Source organism: Danio rerio, chromosome 20, assembly GCF_052040795.2.
Source record: "Danio rerio strain M-AB ecotype USA chromosome 20, GRCz13ab, whole genome shotgun sequence".
Lineage (NCBI taxonomy): Eukaryota > Metazoa > Chordata > Actinopteri > Cypriniformes > Danionidae > Danio > Danio rerio.
This window is the reverse complement of record NC_141040.1, coordinates 25,143,506-25,166,165: the sequence shown is the minus strand read 5'-3', so window position 1 is coordinate 25,166,165 and position 22,660 is coordinate 25,143,506. Positions and strand designations below refer to the sequence as shown.

The 22,660-nt window shown below is 37.8% G+C and overlaps 1 protein-coding gene and 1 long non-coding RNA gene across 3 annotated transcripts in view; one reads left to right on the top strand and one right to left on the bottom strand.

The window, feature by feature from the left end:
- The window catches only part of jag2b (jagged canonical Notch ligand 2b), an 84,868-nt gene that overhangs the window by 25,006 nt on the left and 37,202 nt on the right, over positions 1 to 22,660 (bottom strand). Inside the window, 8 exon segments of one of the 2 annotated variants that reach the window (NM_131862.1) lie at positions 1,394 to 1,570; positions 1,654 to 1,700; positions 2,010 to 2,123; positions 7,939 to 8,052; positions 9,802 to 9,915; positions 11,297 to 11,416; positions 11,999 to 12,129; positions 20,581 to 20,641. In NM_131862.1, coding sequence (NP_571937.1) covers positions 1,394 to 1,570; positions 1,654 to 1,700; positions 2,010 to 2,123; positions 7,939 to 8,052; positions 9,802 to 9,915; positions 11,297 to 11,416; positions 11,999 to 12,129; positions 20,581 to 20,641 — 878 coding nt within the window. 2 annotated transcript variants of the gene reach the window in all.
- LOC147839144 (uncharacterized) lies at positions 13,302 to 21,749 on the top strand. The gene is made up of 3 exons (XR_015518346.1): positions 13,302 to 14,144; positions 14,632 to 18,191; positions 19,295 to 21,749. It is a non-coding gene; the product is annotated as an uncharacterized LOC147839144 (long non-coding RNA).

Here is a 22,660-nt window from a genome sequence, read left to right as displayed (position 1 = left end):
CTTCTCTTTCCCGGGCTGTTTGTGGGCAGACTGCCAGGAGGCCAAGAGAAGAGTTGCCTCATTCACTACAACTTATTTTTAGTCTGCACGGTAAGATGAGACTGGCTCAGGACCAGCTTCCAGGACCACTATGCAAGTCCATCTTTAGCTGGCCACTAGACTTACACTGGCTCCAGACCAGAGCTCTCCACCGCCAACAGCAATAATGGCTACATGAAGAAAATTAAATAAAAACACTCCCACCCTCCTCCCAAACCCTACTCTAGTTACTCTGGTGCACCTGTGGCCGAATAGCAGGGTTGATCTGCCTTACACCAGGGCTTTAAACATGCATACATGCAACCAACCAGTTTAGCTGAGCCTATCAGGAGCAAAGTTTGAATAGGGAAGTAACACCATCTGTAGTGCTAAATGTCATCAATTAATCAAGACTCACAATTTCCATTCAATTATCAAACAGAGAAATAATAGATATCTTACAGTAACAGATGAAATCTGAATAAAATGAAGTAGCTGTCGTTTAATGTCTGCTCTTCGGCTATTAGTAATAGAAACAAATGTCAAAAAGGTCTGAACACACGACCAAAAAGTAAACTAAAATAAAAACCAAAAATAAACAAAAAAAGAAGAAATACAAGTAAATGAAAAACAAACTAAAACAAATATAAATCAACATGAAACACAACCAAACAAAAAGAAACAAAACAAAAACTCCATCCAAACAAGCTTAAAAACAAAAACTAAACAAGACACAAAACCAAAGAAATAAACAACAACAGTTAATTAACTAAATAAATAGATAAATAAATAAGTAAATAGATAAATAAATAAATAAATAAACAGATAAATGAATAGGTAGATAGATAAATAAATAAAAATAAATAAATGAAATTATTAACTAATTAGTTAATTAATTAACAGATGAATAAATAAATAAATAAAAGAAAAAATAGATAGATAAATAAATAAACAAATAAATATAAATACATAAAAAATATAATTAATTAACAGATAAATAAAAATAGACAAATAGATAAACAGATAAATAAATAATTTAATAAAAGTAAATAAATAAATATATAAATAAATAAAAATATAAATATATAAAAACATAATTTAATTAATTAACAGATAAATAAAATAAATAAATAAATAAATGGACAAATAAATATAAATAAATAATAAATACATAAAATATTAATTAATTAATTAATTAACAGATAAATGAATAAATAAATAGACAAATAAAGATAAATAGATATACAAAAATACATACATAGATAAATAAATAAATAAGTAAATAAATAAATAAATTAATTAATTAATTAATCCCAACCAAAAATACAAACCAAACTAAAATAATAATAATACCATAATCACTAATGCTTCTCACCTCACAGAGCATCCCTGCGTAGTTTGACGGACACTCACAAACGAAGCTGTCCAGAATGACATGGCAGCGGCCACCATTCTGACATGGACCGCTGGCACATTTATTCCTTGAGACTTCACAGTGTAAGCCCACAAACCCCGCAGGACACTGACAGTGGTAACCTCCATGAACCAGCTCCTGCACAGACACAAATAAATCCACACTTCACCAACAGCACAATTAGCTGAAGCGACAATACAGCACCTTAAAAGTCTACATACCTTGCAAGTAGCTCCATTCTGGCACTGTCCATGGCAGCCATTGAGATCTGCAGTCAATGAGCAAAGCAAATTAATCAATGGCTAAGTGGAGGAAATAAAGGAGAGCAGTTGAAGATGTGCAATTAACTCAAATCAGATGAGCTTTGGTGAGTGCTGTGAAGATGGAAATGTTAGTTTAAATCAACATACGCACACAAAAAAAAGCCCAGCATGCAACAGTAGGTGAAGCCTAAGACCAAATATACAGCGTGAAGAATCCCAAAAGCCATCAAGTGTCTGAAGAGGAAAGCCTGGCTGCCATTATAGAGCTCAAAGATGGAGGAAAAGAGAGGAGAGGAGCTTGAGGAGATACTGACTGATGTCACAGTTCTGTCCGGCCCATCCTTGAAAGCAGTCACAGTGATATCCACCAATCATGTTTTTGCAAGAGTGAGCATTTACGCAAGGCTTCCCCATACACTCATTTGCATCTGCGAAAGTGAGGGAAAGAAAGAGTTGGGAGATTTCGTAGACAATTTGGTAGATTGCGAGACCGAAGTGGAGATGGGAAGTGTAGAGTAGCAGGAGAGGAGCAGGCGAAATTGGAGCTCTTGTTGTGTAACCCCACCACCATTAAGCCCATTGAAAAGCTTGTTGGCTTGAAACTCTAACAGTCACAACGATGCCAGGGCTGCTTGACTTCCTGAGCAATGAGCATAACACAGGCACACACACACATAAAACACTTTACTAGTGTATCTGGTTTGTGTTCTAGTAAAAACAAAGCTATTTTTACTGGAAAAACACAATTTAATAGATTAATAATATCTTTCGTTATTCAATAAATTTGATTACACACAAAAACAATCTTTACAATCTCAAAAGTAAAGGTTCCAAAAAACAGTGATGCTTGAGTTCTGCTTAAAGGGTTAGTTTACCCCAAAATGAAAAATGTGTGATCATTTAGGGTGCTTTTACACTAGCACTTTTAGTCCGCACACGGGTTTGTTTGACATCAGAGTATGGTACATTTGGCTAGTGTGAACGTGTCTTCTGAACTCTGGTGCGCACCCATGTATTGTACCTGAGTCCGCCTGAAAAAGGTCGTCTGTGGTATAGTTCACGCAATTTCTGGTTCAGTTCACTTCTGGTATGAATGCAATCTTACCCAAAAACGGAAGTGAACCGCCAACTGTACAACAAACTTTAGTTTTCATAACGCTCATGTCTGTGTGACACATGCTATACACCTTGGTGACAAGCGGGACTGAGCCAGGGCAAACACAGTGATAATGTCTGCTTGTCTCCTTTAAAAACAGCTTCTACAGACATCGAGTGCAAAAGCAGAACGGCCGCGGCACACACGTCTTTTCATTTTTACGCTTTGCTTTTGTGTACGTCACCTAGCAACAGCCGTACACACAACAGCAGCTCGATGACGCAAGCGTACCAGGATTCAGAAGGAAACAGACAGTGTGGACACAAACCAAACGAGAAGGTGGCAAGGGGGACAATCAAACTTGGATACGGTCCAGGCAATTGAACCAAGTGTGAAGCACCCTTAAGCCCTGCTCACACTGTGAGATTTCAGCCATGATAGCCAAGACACATTTGGGAAATCCTAAAAGATTCCTGAAATCCTAGGCTAAAATCGATGATCTTTGATTTTTGGTTTGACATGTTCACTGACAGCTGCTTAAAGCCCGTTGCGACATTCTTGGCAGCGTCAGAAGATTTCTGACACATTCCTGCAGACGATTACGCGAACAGTTTTTTTTTTTTTCTGGTTTTATTATTGAGGCATACTGTGTGCAAAATTGCCGCTACAGATTGTTTACGTAAAAAAAAAAAAAAAAAAAAAACACAGTGTGAGCCAGCCTTTACTTAATCTTTACTTGTTTTAAAAATTTATGCAAACCCCCTAGTTTTTCACGATTTTTTTTTCTGATAAAAATCTCTTTTTGTGGTGGTAATTCCCAGAGAAAAAAAAAAAAAAAAAAATATATATATATATATATATATATATATATATATATATATATATAAACTACTACGTTAGGTGTGCAATCTGACACAATGATAAGGACACAAATCATAAAAATAGAGCTTCTTTATGTTGGTCTCAAGACAAGATCAAGAAACAGTAGGAATTAAGCCAAAAGAAGTTTGTATAACTCTTATTTTTATCCACGATCTTACTTTCTCTCAGAGCATCTGACATTTTGTACCTCATACCCAGGACATGTTTTAGGGCTTCCCCTACCGTAATACACCTAAAACACGGATTGCTGTAAAACTCGGATTGCCGGAAGCGTTTTCTCTCATTAACTGCAGGAAGAGTTAAATGAAAACATTTATGGGTTTGACGCACATCATAATACCAGCCTTACACATGAAGCACTAATAATGTCCCTCAACTCAGTCATCCTTGAACCAATTTCATTGTAAGCTGCTTGCTTTCTCTCTGTTCCATTGCTCCATTTGTTAGATGTTTGCTCTCACCTTCTTTTGAGGTTTGAAGCATGTCAAATGCACAAAACGCCCAATTTACGCCATAGGATGTCTAATCCCATCCTTGCTTTGACTTCACATGTAAATCACTCGCGCTTCATCCACGTCCGCTTCCTGCACAGGCTGCAAAACAATTCTCCCTTCCATGGAATGTAATGTAATTTAATGTAATGATTGTGAGGGCGCAGATGAAACGTCATTTTTCAAAGGAGACTCAAATACTTCACTTGCGCGGTGTATGCAACGTCTACAAGTCATGCAAAACAATTAATTGCGAACTAAAGTAAATATATTTTGATTATATGGTTTGGAATTTGGATGTTTTATGAGTTCATTTCATTTTTTGTGATTATTTTGTATTTAAATTAAGAATATTAAATTAAGAATACTGCAAGATCGAAAAAATTTGTGACTGTTGATTTTGCGTTGGATTCAGCGATCGTGGAATTGCGAAAAACAAGGGGGGTCTGTTTATGAGTAGTTAAAACAAACACTTCGGTTTTCAGAAATCTTCAAAATATCTTCTTTTGTGTTGAACAGAAAGATAAACTCAAAGGTTTGAAACCACTGAGCGTGAATAAATAATGAGTAAATGTGTATTTTTGGGTGACCTATCCCTTTAATTGAATTTTATGACAGATGTAATACGTAAATAAATACATAAATGGAACCATACATTTTAAATATACGTTCTTTTAAGAAAATGTATACATTATATTTTTACTAGAATTAAATGATGAATGATTAATTATGTTATATAATATATATAACATATGTTATACAATTATTATATAATTATAATACAATTGTAAACCCCTTAGAGCATCTCTAAAAAAAAATTTAAAATAAAAACAAAAAAATAAAATAAAATAAAAATCACCCCTTTTTCTGTTCATTTCTCTCCTATAAGCCTAAATGGGTGACCAGTCCGTTCAGGGGGCTTCGACACTTTGACTTGAAAATAAAACTGCCGCTTATTAGTGGTTTAAAAATTCATCAGGGGCCCCTAGTGAGGTGTGCTCCGCTCCCATGCGCACCTGTCCACCAGGAAACACGACTCTCCACTGCGCTCAGACCCGGCTCTGGTGAGCGAAACACAAGCTGCAGGCTAAGGTTCGAAGCGTAAGATGAGCAGCCCGACTCCTGTTCCCACCCCACGCTTGTTTACAGGTCACAATCCACTTCCTTTCACATTCATCACTTCCCCTGACAAGGCCTACACACCATTGTGAGCAGAAGGATGATGGAAAATCCTGTGGCGCCAGCGTTGGACCATCTAATCTAGTCTTAGATCCAGGTCTATATGGCCGACTTACAGTCAACAAGGATCAGGTTGCCACTGTTACCAAATCCTCATGCAGACTAATGGGTAACACTTTAGTTTAAGTACCAATTCCCACTATTCATTTCTGTCTTACTACCCTGCTTATTGTCATTAGGGTTGTCACGATACTGGAATTCAGTACCAATCTGTACCGAAATTTAAAAAAACATCCATTTCCCACTAACATTTGAGTGCTGTTGAGCGTTATTATGTTCAGATGCTCAACAGAAATGACTGTGATTGGCTCTGAAGGTCGTCAGTTCACTGAACTTACCTCTGTTTACTGAGTGTAACCACAGATAAAGGAACACTGGAGTGTTTCAAAGTCATGTCGATCAGCTGGTTTGTCTATAAGCTGACATACGAGTGATCCGCTTATAAATCGCTGCTTTAAAACGCGGTTTAAAAATTGCCATATAGGAAACGAGCTCAACAGCGCTGAATTGTTATCAAGAAATGGATGTTTTTAAAATTTCAGTATTGATTGGTCCTGAATTCCAGCATTGTTACAACCCTAACATCCTTAAATATTAACTAATAATTTAATAAGTTTATGGAGTTCAAAAGTATTCATTAAGGGTTGTAAATAGAAATAATTGTACGTTAAAATAAAGTGTGACCGACTGATCAAATCACTCGGTTCAAATCCTACTTTAGCTAAAAAAAAAGCAGTTCATGCAGTTTAGATTAGGGCTGGGAGATCAAATGAACACCATTTACAAAATATACGTATTTGAAAATCGGATTATCAAATAGTTCACAATATAATCAAGACGATTGTCAATCCTTGCAGACAATGGAAAAAAAAAAAAAAGATAAATCATCAGGGCTGTAGTGTCATGTAATAAACCTGACATGTTGCCATTAAAACTATACATTCTAAATAATAGTCACAAAGAAATTCACACAGAAGATTTAACACTTATGTATGATAGGGTTACCATGTTTCTTTTTTTGTAGTACTGTGGTTTTGAGGCAGGATTGGGGAAAAAAAAAGATTGTTATATTGTTAATTAATATTAAGTTATTAATGTAGAAATGCATTAAATCTTCTAAAGGAGCAATGTATTATAATGAAAAGTAATTGTTGCTATTAATTCACAGTGTTTGTGCATTTGCATAATGTCCTCAAACACAAATCTTTTTCATGATTTAATATAGGGCTGCATAATATATCATTTCAGGTTCGATATCGCAAAATGCGCATCTGCAATAGTCACATCGCAGAATTTGCAATGTTGAACTGGTATTATAACTGACTGGGAGTTGTATTTGAAAACATTTACGATTGGTCACTGAAAATGAGATGGACTATGAACTATTAGATGAAAACTATAGTGTTATTTTACATTTGATTTTTAAATTTGTCTGAATTTTGCTAAACATCCAAAAAAAAAAAAAATGCAACACTGTGCATTTTATTTGTACAGTATAATTATTTGCAGATGCTCTCCCCTATAAAAATCATGAAAATGCATTCTATTATATGAATCTGGTGAAATTATGCTCAATAATCGCAATATATATATCGTAGAAACATAAAATATCGCAATGTCTGTTTTTTACAATATTGTACAGCCCTAATTTACTATCATCTGTTAGAACATGCATAAACTAAGGAGTTTTAGTTTTAGAAATACGTACTATGATAAACTCAGCACCTCAAATTTGTAAAAGTTTGCCTGTTTTTATTTATGTTTGACATATTTTGACAATTATCAAAGTTTACTTCTAGTGCACACTTAATTGCAACCTTTGGTCGACCAAGGTGCTGTACAATAGCAGTAGCGGGTAAAAAAAAACAGCTATACACGACAATTTGAAAAAAATCTATATAAAACAATAGTAAGAACAGTGAAAGTTTCCAAAAGAAGAAGCAATTTAGTATAGGCTTGAACCACCATTAGGGAATATTAATTGCACTCGAAAAAAGTCTTTAACATCGATTTAAAAATAGATAGAGTGGTTGCTATTCTGATATTTAATGGTAACTTATTCTATAGTTTCGGACCCACAACTGCAAAGGCACTATCGCCCCTGCATTTGAGAAGAGATCAGGGTATTTGCAATAGATGGCAGTCAGAATTTGATCTAAGCGATCGGGTTTGGGCCTTGGTAGTGATCAGATCAGAAATTAACTGCCCGCTTTAACTCAGAGCATAAATCTGCATTAAAAGAGAAAATTCTCTGACATTTATTGTGATAATTATCGACGTTAACTGATTCGAATTACTTTACTGTGATCATTTTCTTCAAATATCTCCCAGCCCAAGACCATTTCAAATGGTTTCAAATGGTGGTAGGAGACCCTCTCTTACAACCATTTGAATGCATGATGGATTGAATTTTCCAACCAATGGCAATGCAAAAACGAACAACATGGCATGAATGGATGGTGCAATGAACAACATGCGCATTAAGAACTTCAAAAGATCAAAACATCCAGGAATAACAGGGGATCTCAATCTTACCGATCTGACAGGTCTTTCCAACCCACTGCGGAGGACAGACACACTCAAAGCCATTTTCCAGGTCGATACATGTTCCGCCTTGCGCACACGGGCTGGAGGCACATTCATCCATGTCTGCAACATCAACACAAAATCATGTCACGTTCTGCAGAACATGCTTAATATGTGCTTTAAAATAACTGTTAGGCCTCTCGCATGAAAAAGAGCCATTACAGGATTTAGATGGCATAATATTATGGGATGTTTTCGGTTTCATCCATATTAACATTCAAACTGGGCAATTTTACACCCAGCATGGGTGTGCGGGTTATTTCACCGCCCACTACCCAACACACAGACACACACTCGCCAGATATATTACTAGAGAAAAGATCAGTGCTGCTGCAATGAAAAAAAATGATAGAGAGTAGGGCGATACATTATGACTGATGTCTGTGTTATTGTATATTTATATATTGCAACATAAATAAAATACAGATTGTGAAAATTTAAAAATATTTTTTAAAAAGTGAATATTAAATAAGTTTATATGCGTTTAATGTCTTTTACATTCACAAAGGCTGCATTAACCATTTAACTGCCTGCTTGACTGTTTTAAATAATTATTGCTAAAGTCATTTAAAGAATGACTGTTTTAAATAATGGTTCACACACAGCATTGTTGGAGAAGAGGACATGTTTAATTCATCATTTTTTTTCCAAAAGCAGAGTAGACACTGTCTGGGGGTATTTAAACTGCAAATTTTCTCCAAATTTCTTTTTACTTCTAATCAAATAGCAGAAAAGAGCTTTGCTGAATCATGTAGTTTCCAGCTAATAAAAGAAATAAAACAAAAAATAACCTACTGTTAATTGGCAGTACAATTAAATGGCTATAGAGAAAGAGTTGGTAATGGTGTCAGCGTTTTCATCAGTGAAAGCATAGGCTTTTCTTTATGCAAGACAGTAACGCGATTAGAGTTTGATATAATCCAGGTCGCCAGATTAGCTGCTATAAGAACACAAATCGTTACAGTTTTAATACGGCCACAAAGACACAAAGAACTGAGCAGCAGCCTTTTGTAATTTGAAGGAAAATAACAGGAAACAAAAACAAGAGAAATTCCTCCCTCCTTTCTTCTCCCTTTAGTCTTATACATATATTGTTGTGAATGGGGTGGAGCGGGGTGTGTAAAAGGGTCAGACAGGCAAGTGAAGAGAGAAGAGATGGGGGAAAACCTTTATGGGCGAAATCGTGGAGGGAGGGAGGGGTGAAGCGAATGTCCAAATTCCAGCAGGGGACCCTACTGTTGCTATGACGATGGAAACACAGCCCCATATGTGTGGTGGAAGAAACCGAGGAGGTAGGATGTAGAGAGAGTGTGAGAAATACCAAAAAATTAAAACACTGGGCATCCTGGAGGTGAGAAACGGATTCGCAAACGATCAAATTTGAGCTCAAGTGGGATGCTTTGTCAAACGGGAGGGGTGGAAGAGGAAGGGTAGCCCATGCCACACTGCGTTCTCAATTTGTGAAGCCAAATGCTAGTTCAAAGCGAAGACAGATTATGCAAATCCACCCCCCCTGTCTCAGTGATGGGTATCACCAGGCTTTAATCCTGGACCCGTAACAGCTCAAACTCATCGGCCCCGTGAAGGGACCCTGCTGTGCTGCCAAGATCCAGGACTGGCTTCCCCTGACATGTACCTGACACATCCCAGCATGACGAGCAGCCAAGCAGCACTCGGGCAACAGCATCTGGACACATGTGGGGAGGGGACGGGCGTCTGTGCTCTAGTCTAAGTCTATAACTAGGTCTCCAGACTGAACAGATTGACACACAGAAGAAGTCTGAGAGGAAGGTGCACAAAAGCTTCACGTACCTTTAGCGCAAGTGGGACCCTCCCAGCCTGGTGGACAGTGGCACTCGAATCCGGTCGGGACTTCATGACACGTGCCTCCGTTTGCACAGGGGTTTGATACGCATGCATGTTCAGCTGCAAGAAATGCAATGATGTGTGTGATATATTTATTGTTGACGACTATCATTGAAAGCTACAACAATTAGCACTATATCAAGTGGAAAATACCATACACGCGTAAATCAATCCTCCATATTCCCCTGCAGTTTTACACTTATCCACTACGACTGCTTCCATTCATTTATCTATGAATCCATCAGCCTATCCATTGATTTGTAGAGATGTCCAAATCCGGTCACATGATCGGAAATCGAGCCCAATCACGCAGTTTCAGACTAGATTGAACGTTACCTCCTGATCAGGACTCGAGTATATATGTACATACTGTATATATTCTCATTTTTTACAGATCATAGTTTTCCGATGGCACAGAGTTAGTATTATGTCTTGACTTCACACAGAAACAGCAATGCGTGCAGCATGACATCACATTGTTGCAGAGACGCTATTGGTACAGAGATTTTACCGTCTTTACTTTATCACCACAGCCGCGTGTCAGTACAATTATAAAATAAGATGGTTTAATCATGGTTTATGGACGCTAAATCAGGTTTAACATAACAAATATCCATACAGCAGTGGATAATAATGTGTATCTGGTCATGAGTGTATCTGTGACTCATCATTGCAGAAAGGCTTGACTTGACTCCACAACAAATACATCAAATAATCATTGGGCAAGTTCTTACTTTAGTATTTCTCACAAACGTTACAAGAGATCTGCTTCCTTTATGTCTATCACTGTGCTGTTTATATGATGCAGCCGAGGTGGAAAACGTGGGAATGGTGGGTGAGGAAAACTAGCATTAAAGGCACAGGCAATAAAAACAGCTACATTTTGTTTATTATTTTAAAAAGTATAATAAACAATCTGATGGGTGTTTTGAGTTGAAACGTCAGACACATTTTGGAGACACAAAAGAATCATCTTGAAAAAGAGGTAAAATAGGTGCCCTTTAATAGTTTTGTATGATTATTTTGTTTTGTAGATTGTGTGCAGATTGTTTTGTAGACTGAATTCTCAGTGGGACTCTTCCTGGCTAAATAAATAGATAACTCATCTGCCCATTCATGTCTTTAATCCGTTTTCTATTTATTCACCAAACCCCCCTTTTGCAACCTATTTTTCTATTCATCTATCCATTGATCTTTACCTCTATTTATGCATCTATAGATTCATGTATTAATTCATTCATCTACTTATCCTTTCAACACTCCATGTCTTAAACTCATTTACTTATCCATTCATTCCATATTTTAAATGGCTCAATCTGTCCACTAATCAATACTCTAATCTCTACATACGGATGCATCCATCAATTTCCATTCATCCAATATTGCATCCCTTCAGTGGTCAATCAATCCACCAACGCCTTCATTTATCCATCCATCTTACCTATCTCACAGTTCTTGCCAGAGTAGCCTTCGGGACAGGCACAGTTATATTCATCCGGTTCAGAGTTCATGCAGGTTCCACCATTGACACAAGGATGATGCGTGCCGCAGTAGTTCAGATCTGAAGGGACACAAAACGCAATGAATGTCTTTACTTTCATAGGCAATGGGGAAAATAAAGACTAACACTGTATTAGTAGAGTTTTTTTAGTCCTACATTTACTGAAAACAGTTGGCAAAACTATTGCTTGGCTCCCAGCAGGCCTTGTAAGGCAAGGCCGAGCACATAAAGGCTAGTAAATAAATAAACAGAACTGTAGGCACCTCTCAGCTGCTTCTCATTCCTAAGCACCTTCCAGGACATACGCTGACCGATGGATCAGATATCCGAGCGCCACTCCAATCACAACCACAATATCCAGAGTACGTGTTTGTGTGTGCGCGTTGTCACATGATGCGCAGCCTGTGCTGACATCGCAGCCAACAAACCAGCTCAGTGTAAGATGCTGTAATTCTATTTAACACCATGATATGAATTCGCTGCCTTGGCACCTCCACGGCTGCATGTTCACAGGCTTAACCAAATCATTCGGATCTACTGCTGACCATTTTTATGGGTCAATTCCAGGTTGACCTCAATTTTTCAAAACTAACTAGGTCACATTTTCAGCATCAGTGTGTCAGCTGCATTCAGGACCCTTACCTTTATCGCAGAGGAGGCCGCCCCAGTTCTTCTCACAAGTGCATTGCCAGGGCATAACACAGGTACCGTGCAAACAGCCAGGATAAGGTAGACACTCGTCGCAGAACTGCCCCTGCCAGCCGTAGTTGCACCTGAAAACCACATGACCATGTTAATGCTTAAAGAGCCATACAACTGTGACATCTTAATGACAGACAGGAATAAACATACAGCTGCACATCTCTGCGCTGACACCTAATCTTAGGACAAGGCGACATTCCGGGCGACAAAGGTTAAGAACACTTTCGCGATCGTGCACAGATGCATACTCCCCCCTTCGGACGGTTGAGTCGCAGAGGGAAATGCTGCAGAGGGGTTAACTAATCATTGGTTTACAGCAACACTCCGCTATTCCAAGGCCAGTGGTGCGCTCTCGCCATCCCCCTTCACACCCCTCACCCAGCTGTCTTGTCATTTCTGAGCAGGCTATTTTAAGACGGCTCTCCTGCAGAAGAGGTATGGCCTAACTCCAGCTGCCAAGCAGAGAGACGCTGTCTGCATATTTCGACCTCAGCCCAAGGAGGGAGACAGTAATGGGTTCGATTGGAAATACCACAAAACTTACAGTGCTTCTACTAATAATAAAATTATGTTTCACCTTTAATATATGAACATTTTATTGCAAATGAAACTTAATTTATTAACAGCATGTGAGCATTAGGTATTATGAAATAGCTATGAACAATACATTTCACAATAACTGGACTAACATTAGCTTACAACAACTCTACAAGCATTTAAGGTAAAAAGCAATGATGTTTACTAAATACTAAATAAGGCTTGGAGGAGGTGGGCGAAGTGGATTTAGCCACTGCATACACACCTGGCACATTCTCCGCATGGAGGCCTTGATCCAAATCCACTTATAACATCTCCAATGAGGTCTCTGAAATAGCCCCCTAGATCTGTACCCAAGGGGCAAGCCAGAGGCTGGAATACTTACACCAGAGTGCACACAGCCTCACGCTGCCCAGTAACAACCTTACTAGTATTGTATGAAAGAGCATGTAGGCAGCAGAGTGTGTGGGGAGAGTCTGAACCCTGCCTGCGCATGGGGGCGTTCAGCTCTGCTGAGCGCTGCCAAACATAAGCTCGCTCACTAACTCACTCCAAACAGAAAGTTGCATTGCATCGACTTTTATGTGTCAGGACATGTCCAATACAACCACCAAAACTTAAATCATAAATCTGTTTGTTTCATATTTGACTCGCAGCATAGGCTTACAGTGGCTCCATGAATTTATTATTTTTATTTTTTAAAAATGTCATCCATACTATAATGGACTTTGTTTACATGCCTATCTGGTAATTTTATTATGCTTAAAAACAGATTTTGAGGAGAAAATGTAAACAGCAACAGTGCTGTATTTAAACAGTGTAACAAATATGTGCAAGTAAGTAATGTGTATTTATGTAGTGCATTTACATAGACCCAAATTGCTTCGCAATCATGGGTGGGTGGGGGGGGGGGGTCCTCTATACACACCACCAGTGTGCAGCATCCACTTGGATGATGCAACAGCAGCCAAATATCAATGGCACCAGTGCGCTCACCACACACACCAGCTATTGGTGGAGTGGAGAAACAGTGGTACAGTCAATTCGGTGGATGAGTATGATTGGGAGGCCAGAATGGTTAAGGGCCTATTGAGGGAATTTGGTGAGGACACCGGGGTTACACCCTTACTCTTTACGACAAGTGCCATGGGATTTTTAATGACCACAGATAGTCAGGACCTCGGATTAAAGTCTCATCCGAAAGATGCCGCCCACTGACAGTATAGTGTTTTCTTCATTTTACTGGGGCATTAGCACTCACACAGAACAAAGGTTGAGCGCCCCCTTCTGGCCTCACTAACACCACTTTAAACCGCAACCTAGTTCTCCTGTGTGGTCTCCCATCCAGGTACTGGCCAGGTTGAGCTCTGCTTAGCTTCAGTGAGTACACTGCAAAAAATGCTTTTCTTACTTAGATTTTTTGTCTTGTTTCTAGTCCAAATATCTAACAATTCCTAAATCAAGAAGAATTTTCTAGACAAGCAAAACATGCTGTCTTGTTTTGAGAAATAATATGCCAATATTACGTGAGTTTTAATCTGCCAATGGAGTAAGCAAAATAATCTTACGTCAAAAGAAAAAACAAGATTAATTTGCTTACCCCATTGGCAGATTATTTTGCTTGTTTTAAGGAGAAACTCACTTAATATTGGCATTTTATTTCTCAAAACAAGACAACATGTTTTGCTTGTCTAGAAAATGCTTCTTGATATAAGAAATTTTAGATATTTAGACTAGAAATAAGACAAAAAAATCTAAGCAAGAAAAGCATTTTTTACAGTCTAACCGGTCTTGGCCTACAGGGTGATATGGCTGAGGCCCACGTGACTTAAACTATCCTTTAAAAAAAAATAAAAATCTAATTTTTGCCTTACGATAGTACAGTGCATTTTAACAGAAAGTGAAAGGGCAAAGCCTGTTGAAAGCAAGACTTAAATGATTAGCTTAAGAAGCATAATGGCTGATGCTAATGCTGTCTCTATGGCTGTAGACAGGTAAGGAGAAAGTCGTGTGATTGATTCATCTGACCTAGTTAGTGTTACAAATTTTTCCAATGGTAAGAAATGCATTCATTTTATTATCCCATAGTAAGAAAATCTTTGTAAAGGGAGGATGGGATCGTGAAAGGTCTTCCAAGGCAGGATACAAACTTAGTTGCACTATTTGTCAACGCACTGGCCCGATCCTTGTTTTCTACAGTTACAAAGCATATATAAAATCCAGTCTTCTTGCTTGGTTAGACTTTCATTTCCTTATCTCTATTAGTAAACAATGTCTGTAAAATATTTGTGTAGTGTTAAACAATCTAACCAATCAGAGGTATATCCGTAGGTCTTTTTATGCAATGGCGAATAAGAGGTGTTATGTTACTATTATGTCATATTTTGTTAATTCTCTTCTATTATAGTTCTATTCAGCACGCTACACACTAGCAAACAAAGTTCAAATGCTGTGAGAAATTCATGGTGCAATGCAGAGCACTAAATAAAGCATTACAGCTGTATAATTGTACGTATTACAGTATTATAATGAAACTTTGTGAGTTCCCAATAACCTAAGATGAATGACAGCTTTGCAGGGATTATAAGAACAGCACACTTTCTATGGTATAATCCATTTGAAATTAATTCATTTATCAAATCATCCTCAAAACTGTAATGATCGACATACAGTAGCAATAACAGTAAATCCAACATCGTCTCTTCCCATAAAGTAAAGTGTACTACAGTTAAACAAGTGAAAAAGAAGCAGGTCTGACCTGGAGTTATTAACTACACATGAGGACTAATTAGCATATTCAAAGCATACTCAACACATACTATATGAAGATAGGGTATAAAATTACACATGTAAATTTATTATCATGAGGATAAAATAAAGTAAAAATGAAACCAAGTCTATACTTTTAGGTTTAGCAATAATAACCCAACGATTCTGCAGCCCACTAATGTATCCACTGGTTAACTGTGATTAAACTCTGACAAACTCAGTCCTCTAGTCTCCACCTCCTTCCTTCCCAGGACTATCAAGCTAGTGACGGCAGGAAAGCGAGTCACTACATCCTGCTGGGGAGTGAGGCTTACAGAGCTTCCCAAATACTTCAACTCTGAAATAACATATTGGCTTCTGTTTTCTAGCCAGGAGCTCTTTCTTACAGGCCATCCAGAGGCTTGAGTACATGGTGTCCTTAGGCATGTTTTTAGCCCACTGTCCCTTGAGGCACCACTCTTGGCCTTTCTAAAAGCCTGACACAGAAAATTCCCATGTCCTTTTTAACCACCCAGGTCTCACAGCAGGTAAAGAAGCGGAGAAGAATGAAGGAAGGTATCTGTTCTCTGCAGTGGTGAACACTGGAAAAAGGATGCCTCTATTTGTTGTAAATAGATTACAGCATGTCATCATCACTATTTTCGTGATATTGGACTTAGTAGGGTTGAAGGTGGCATGGGGAAAAAATGGCTTTCTTCATGCCAAAGACTGGAAGCTTTTCCTTTGGCAAAGGAAGAGGGCAGAGCCAAGCTACAGGAAGAGAATGTGAGGAGAATGTGATGTGGAATGGTAAGGTGGATTTCACGCTGAGCTCCAGCACAGGAAGCATCAGAGTTTCCTGTGACAGCAAGAGCAAAACACCACCATTTCACATCCAAAACACAAGGCATGATGGGACACTGAGATTTGGGCTTTCTTGAAGCAACCAAAATGTGTTCTGTATTATTGTGAGTTCAATATACTCAACATTAGGTCCTTGAAAAAAAGAACACAAAGGTCAGCAGATATAAATTTCTAGTCTATTTTTTTTTATCACTTATTGTAACTGCTGTTACATATATACTGTGGTATTATATGACAAATTGTGAAGGGTTTTTAAACTGTTAAAAGGGACAAAAACGATTAAAGATATGTCATATTAAACTTGTACATTTTACCATCTTCAAAACACAAATTTTAGTAAAACTTAATTTGTCATTCGACCAAGTTTTCAAAAAGAGAATTTTAAAGTAATCCATATAAACTGAGCAGTTAATGTCTGAAAAGATATGATCCTTTTACAGAATGAACCAATTTAATTTAGTCATCATTTAGCCAGCATAGAAATATTGATCAATGCACATGCACTCGCCGGCCACTTTATTAGGTACACCTTACAAGTACCGAGTTGAACCCACTTTTGCCCTCAGAACTGCCTTTATCCTTCAGGTCATAGTTTCAACAAAATACTAGAAATATTCCTCAGAGATTTTGGTCCATATTGACATGATAGCATCAGGATTTGTCCGCTGCACATCTATGATGCAAATCTCCTGTTCCACCACATCCCAAAGGTGCTCTATTGGATTGAGGATCTGGTGACTGTGGAGGCCATTTGAGTAGAGTGAACTCATTGTCATGTTCAAGAAATCAGTCTGAGATGATTCGCGCTTTATGACATGGAGCGTTATCCTGCTGGAAGTAGCCATCAGAAGATGGGTACACTGTGGTCATCAAGGGATGGACATGGTCAGCAACAATACTCAAGTTCGCTGTGGCGTTGACACAATGCTCAATTAGTACTAATGGGCCCAAAGTGTGCCAAGAAAATATCACCCACACCATTACACCACCACCAGCCTGAACCTTTGAGGTTACAAGGCAAGATGGATCCATGTTTTCATGTTGTTGATGCCAAATTCTGACCCTACCATGCTAATGTCACAGCAGAAATTGAGACTCATCAGACCACGCAATGTTTTTCCAGTCATCTGTTGTAAAATTTTGGTAAGCCTGTGCGAATTGTAGCTTCAGTTTCCTGTTCTTGGGTGACAAGAGTGGCACCTAGTGTGGTTTTCTGCTGCTGTAGCCCATCCGCCTTAAGGTTCGACATGTTGTGCATTTAGAGATGCTCCTCTGCATTTCTTGGTTGTAACAAGCGGTTAGTTGAGTTACTGTTACCTTTCTACCAGCTCAAACCAGTCTGCAGTTGGACCTAATAAAGTGGGCGGTGAATGTGTGTAGAGAACACAAAATATGTTGTAAAGTGTGTTTCCTATATAGTGTATTTATTGTTTATGGTCGTAAACCCAAAGCTCTTTTCAACGGTGTGAGTTGCAGTGAGACTGTTCAACAGTTCTGTCAGAAGTTTTGATGAATTGACATTTAAATGTATACAATGCATACAGTTTTAAAAATGCTGTATTGTTAATGCTAGTTAAAGTATTTACTAACATTAACAAACAATGAACTATACAATTATTAAAGTATTTATTCATCTTTGTTAATGCCAGTTAATGGAAATAAAGTTGTTTAATTGCTAGTTTCTTTTTAAATCACAGTACATTAATAATGTTAACTTGCAAGAACTTGAATTTTAATATTGCATTAGTAAATGATTAGTATTCTTCCGTCTTAGTTTGTTAGTAAACAACTTGTTTGGCATTAACTAAAACATTCCTGTGTTGTGTGGCTATTACTTTTTTTCTTTCAATAGTTCAATAGCACTCTCTCTCTCTCTTGTCCCAGTTGGATTTATACAGTGGCTCCTGTTGGCTCACGCTGCCCAGCTGTTTGCAGTGTCCCTCTCTGACGTTATTACATGGTCTCCAATCCAGCCGCTGCCACAGTGGCATCAGTGGCGTAGCGCAAAATGCGGAGGCCCCCCTGCAGGGATCACCGACGGGGCCCCCAAGTATGCATTTTTTTTAATTATGAAAATGTTTATTTGACCACTTTTCTACATTGATGGATCACTTATCGCACGGGCATTCCTGACAAAAAGCTTGTGTTTGTGTGTATGGAAATGTACTATTCACTCTCCCTGTTAAATTTGATCTAATCATGTGCTGAAACACACCTCCTCTCCTGCTTTCACTTCTCATACTGACGGAGGGAGCGATTCGTTTGTGATTGAATCTCCGTTATGAACGACTCGTTCGCTAGCCGACAATAATACAAGTTTCTGGCAGTGCAGCATCTCTTTGTCATATTTCTTTTGCATTGTTTGCTGATTTATTCAACAAACCTAGCATAAACCGAGTGTTTAGTGCGAGTTGGTGTTACTTTGCCTTATGGTGAATGCAGTAAGTGTCAATAACGTGACCTGTTTAGCACAAATTTCAAAACATACAAAAACGTAAAAAACTTAATCCTATGAAATGTTCTGCCTTTGTGCTTTGTTTTCTCGTTACTACACTCGTAGACAGCGCTTAAGTCGAGCATCTTCACGTAATAACACTGTCCTGACTAGTGCGGTTGAATGACATTTGTCCTGGGAGCACTGTACCAATGTGGCGGCGCTATTGACGCATGCTCAGGGTCCCTATGCGATATCTTATGTACATATATCTATGTCACAAATTGAGGAGCGGAGAAAGGAGGCGGGGTGGCGTGACAACGCGGGGAATCCTTCACAAACTGAGGAGCGATCACAAACCGAAAGTGGCGAGAGCGTCAAAGTAGCCAGAAGTCATTCATTTTTTAACGAGAACCGGCGTTGAGAAACAGCGGCGCATCTTCATTGGCTATGACGCGGTTCGGCGGCAAGCAATCAGAATGAAGTAGTCCACCGCTTGAGCGGAATTCAGAGAACACAGACCTGTAAACTTTGGTTCCGGCCACAGTTGTTCCCAATAGTTTGATTATTGCGGTTCCTGGATTTTCAATTATTAAAAATCGCGACGACGTGGGGCCCCCTAATCACGCGGGCCTGTCCGCTACGCCACTGAGTGGCATAAAAGTGATGACAGGATGCTACTCAGGCCCTCGGGACACTTACATTTTTGTGATGTGTTCGTTTTCAGTGTGTGTTACAGTTTGGTACTGTATACGTCCACTTTTATTTGTCTATTATTATTATTTGTCCATTTGTCTACCATCAGTGTTACACACATCTGAGGTTGGAGAGTGGGCCAGGTAAGAATGATGCGTGACATCCATTGTGCACACGTAGGCTTTATATATGACTTTTGTTAGACACACTAGGCTTTTTCTCTTACCTTAGTGTAGATTTTCTTCTCTATATTGATATATTTTTCTTTTGGATAGTTAAGGTAGAGGTTGGGCCAGTAGAATGGCTTGTTTTGTTTCATTTATTTTTATTGCTTGGATGCCGCCCGCATGTCATCTCTCCAATTCCTTCATCTATCTGTTCAAACATTTTGTTTCCCATTTGTTGTCTGTCAATATATTTTTGTAAATATTTACTGTTTTTTTTCATATACATATTTTTGCACTTATTATTATCGTTATTTTTGTAAATAAACTCACTTCATTGCATTTAGTTAGTCTTGGTATTTTGTCCTTCACTTGTTGATATTGTGTGTTTGCTTATGTGTTTCACCCAAAATTAATGTTAATCTCTTTCTCCTGCACTGGCAATCTTTAAGATTGTAAACATTGCAACCTCATTGTAAAGTGTGATCCAAAAGTCTTTATTTTGTTTTAAAGGGCCATGAAACCATCTCGTTTCAGCAGGGTGTTTTCAGACCTCTACTTTGGAAAAAGTAAGGAAAGTGGGCGTGTCCAGCTTTGTTTAGGGGGGAGTGTCGGAGAAAGAAAAGAGGCATGGTGTGGGAGTGTCTATTTGGGCGCGCTGACTTTTCGACATGTGTTTCGACAAAAAATGTGTTTTGGTGTTTCGTGACCCTTTAAATATAATTGAAAATGCATTTGAGGCAATATGGAGGCTATAAAGTGTTTATCATATTTTTTTTGTTTAGTTTTTGGTTAGCTATCCATTTTGAGCATGAACAACAGTGCTAGTGACGCCTTCAAGTATTTAATCTAATCAAATGACAATCAAATAATAACTTTTTAACGCTACAGCATGATTTTTAAAAAAGCACAATAAACAAAAACTGCTTGCGCAAACAATGTCCTCACTGCGCTAATTAATTAATAGCAAGGTAAACAAATGAAAAGACCTTATCAGCATGAGCACATATGGCCCTGCTGAAATTAAGGAGCTAGATTAGCCGGGCCAACCGACCATGAAATGATGCTCAGACACTTACTTGCATTCTCCAGGCACCGCACAGCCTCCGTGAATCAGATTACAGCCCTGCTTGCAGATCGCTGAGAGAGAAAGAGAGGGGAGGAGGGAGGAGAGGTCAGTCTTGTTTGTTTGTGTTGCCTTACAAGTGCGACAAGATAAATTCATCATGCTCGCCGTGACAGAAGACAACTTTATTGCTCAAACACACACATGCGCTTGCCCCCGTCCATCCCTGCTACGCCCACCTACTCGTACCCTCCCTCATTAAGATGGTGTCTGGTGATTTACTGCCTTTCTTTAGTGGTGTATATGCACACATACGGACTTATAGTGTTGGAAAAGAAAGGTGTTTAGGTTGCCTGCAGTGATGGGTTGAAGAAATCAAAAACCCTAGCATCACCCAGATTAATTGAGCTAATGGAAAGTGTGACTCCAGAGGTGTCGTTTACAACACAATCTCACCTCCAGGCAGAGAAGCAAAGATCGCAGGGCTGTGAAAACACTGATAGCAGCAGGTCTCTTTACAGGGTGGTAAAGAGCCAGATTTAACAGGGTTCGTCTCGATGTACACTTCAAGACATTTGTCAGCCCTAGTTCAGCCGTCATCCTTCATCAAGGGCAATGTGGCTAATAATGCTTTGTAAGATATTGGGGAGGCTTGACCTTTCATTAAACTGCTAATTTTCTAAATTGATTTCCATTATTTTCACTGTACAGTGCTCAGCATAATTAAGTACACCCCATTTTAAAAATGAATATTTTCATCCATTTTTGAGAGAATATATTCAGTGTATTTTGGTTCATTTAAACAAAACAGATTTATTAAACATACATATTTATTAAAATACTATTTTAGTCACCAAACATATTTAGAAATTGAAAGATAATATAATTAAATTCAAGCAAAATATTGTGAAAAAAAAAAATACCAAATTTCAAATAAATTTTTCATTTTTCCTCTTTTTAAAATTTGTATTTAATATTTTTCTAAAACATACAAGTTTGGGTGTACTAGTTTTTGGACCGTTATCGCAAGTCATTTTGTTAGATAAGCTTCAGATTTGTTAGATTAGATTCCATATGTATATGCACAAATATAACATTGTATAGCTTCCGATTAAAAATAGGTATTTAAAAGATAGATTTGTGGGGGGTGTACTTATATATGCTGAACACTTTAGAATAAGAAGCTGTGATGGCCAAACTCACTTGCATAATTTGAAACAACAAGTTTACCGTTTAACAAAAATGATAGTTCACCCAAAGGTGAACTCACCATTTATTTATTTCAAACCTGTTTGAGTTGCTTTCTTCGATTGAACACAAAAGCAGAATGTTTGCAGAAAGCAGGAATCTCAATGGTTACAGGTTTTCAGCTTTCTTCAAAATATATATTTTTTGGGTTCGATAGAAAAAAGAAATTCATAAAGGTTTGAAATTAAAACCCCTTGAGAGAGAGTAAAGTGAGTAAATGTTCATTTTGGTTGAAATTACTTGAAATAGAACACAAAAATGTAAATACAATTCATTATTAAAATAAATAAAAACAAACTATTGAATCAAAAATTACAAAAGCTAAAATAAATAAACAATAAAAAACCTAGTACAATTATTTATGAATACATAGTATGTAATTAATTAATTAATTTATTTATTTATTGCCACATTAGCAACTTATGGCAATTTCATGCCAAAATGCATACACATAAAAATATTAAATGATAAAAACAAATTCATATTACAATAAATAGTTACTTAGACAAATATATATAAGATAGAAATAAATTAAATGTACACAAAAAGTTCAAAATTAAATATTTTTTCTGTTTAATTTTTGATAAATAATTTAAGATTCTTCCTGGTGGTAATGTTGTCTAATGGTATTCAAATTCCACATTCCAACAAAATATGTTTTACGGTAAGAGCAGCCTGGCAGTAATTACATTTAGCTGGTGCTTCTTTATTCAGTAAATACAAATGAGTCAACCTAGAATGTCCAATTCAACATCTAGTATAGATAGTTTGATCATGCCTGGTCTCAAAACTATAATAAAGAGTCTTTTATTTTTTTTTGCATTAATTTCAAGTAATTTATTATT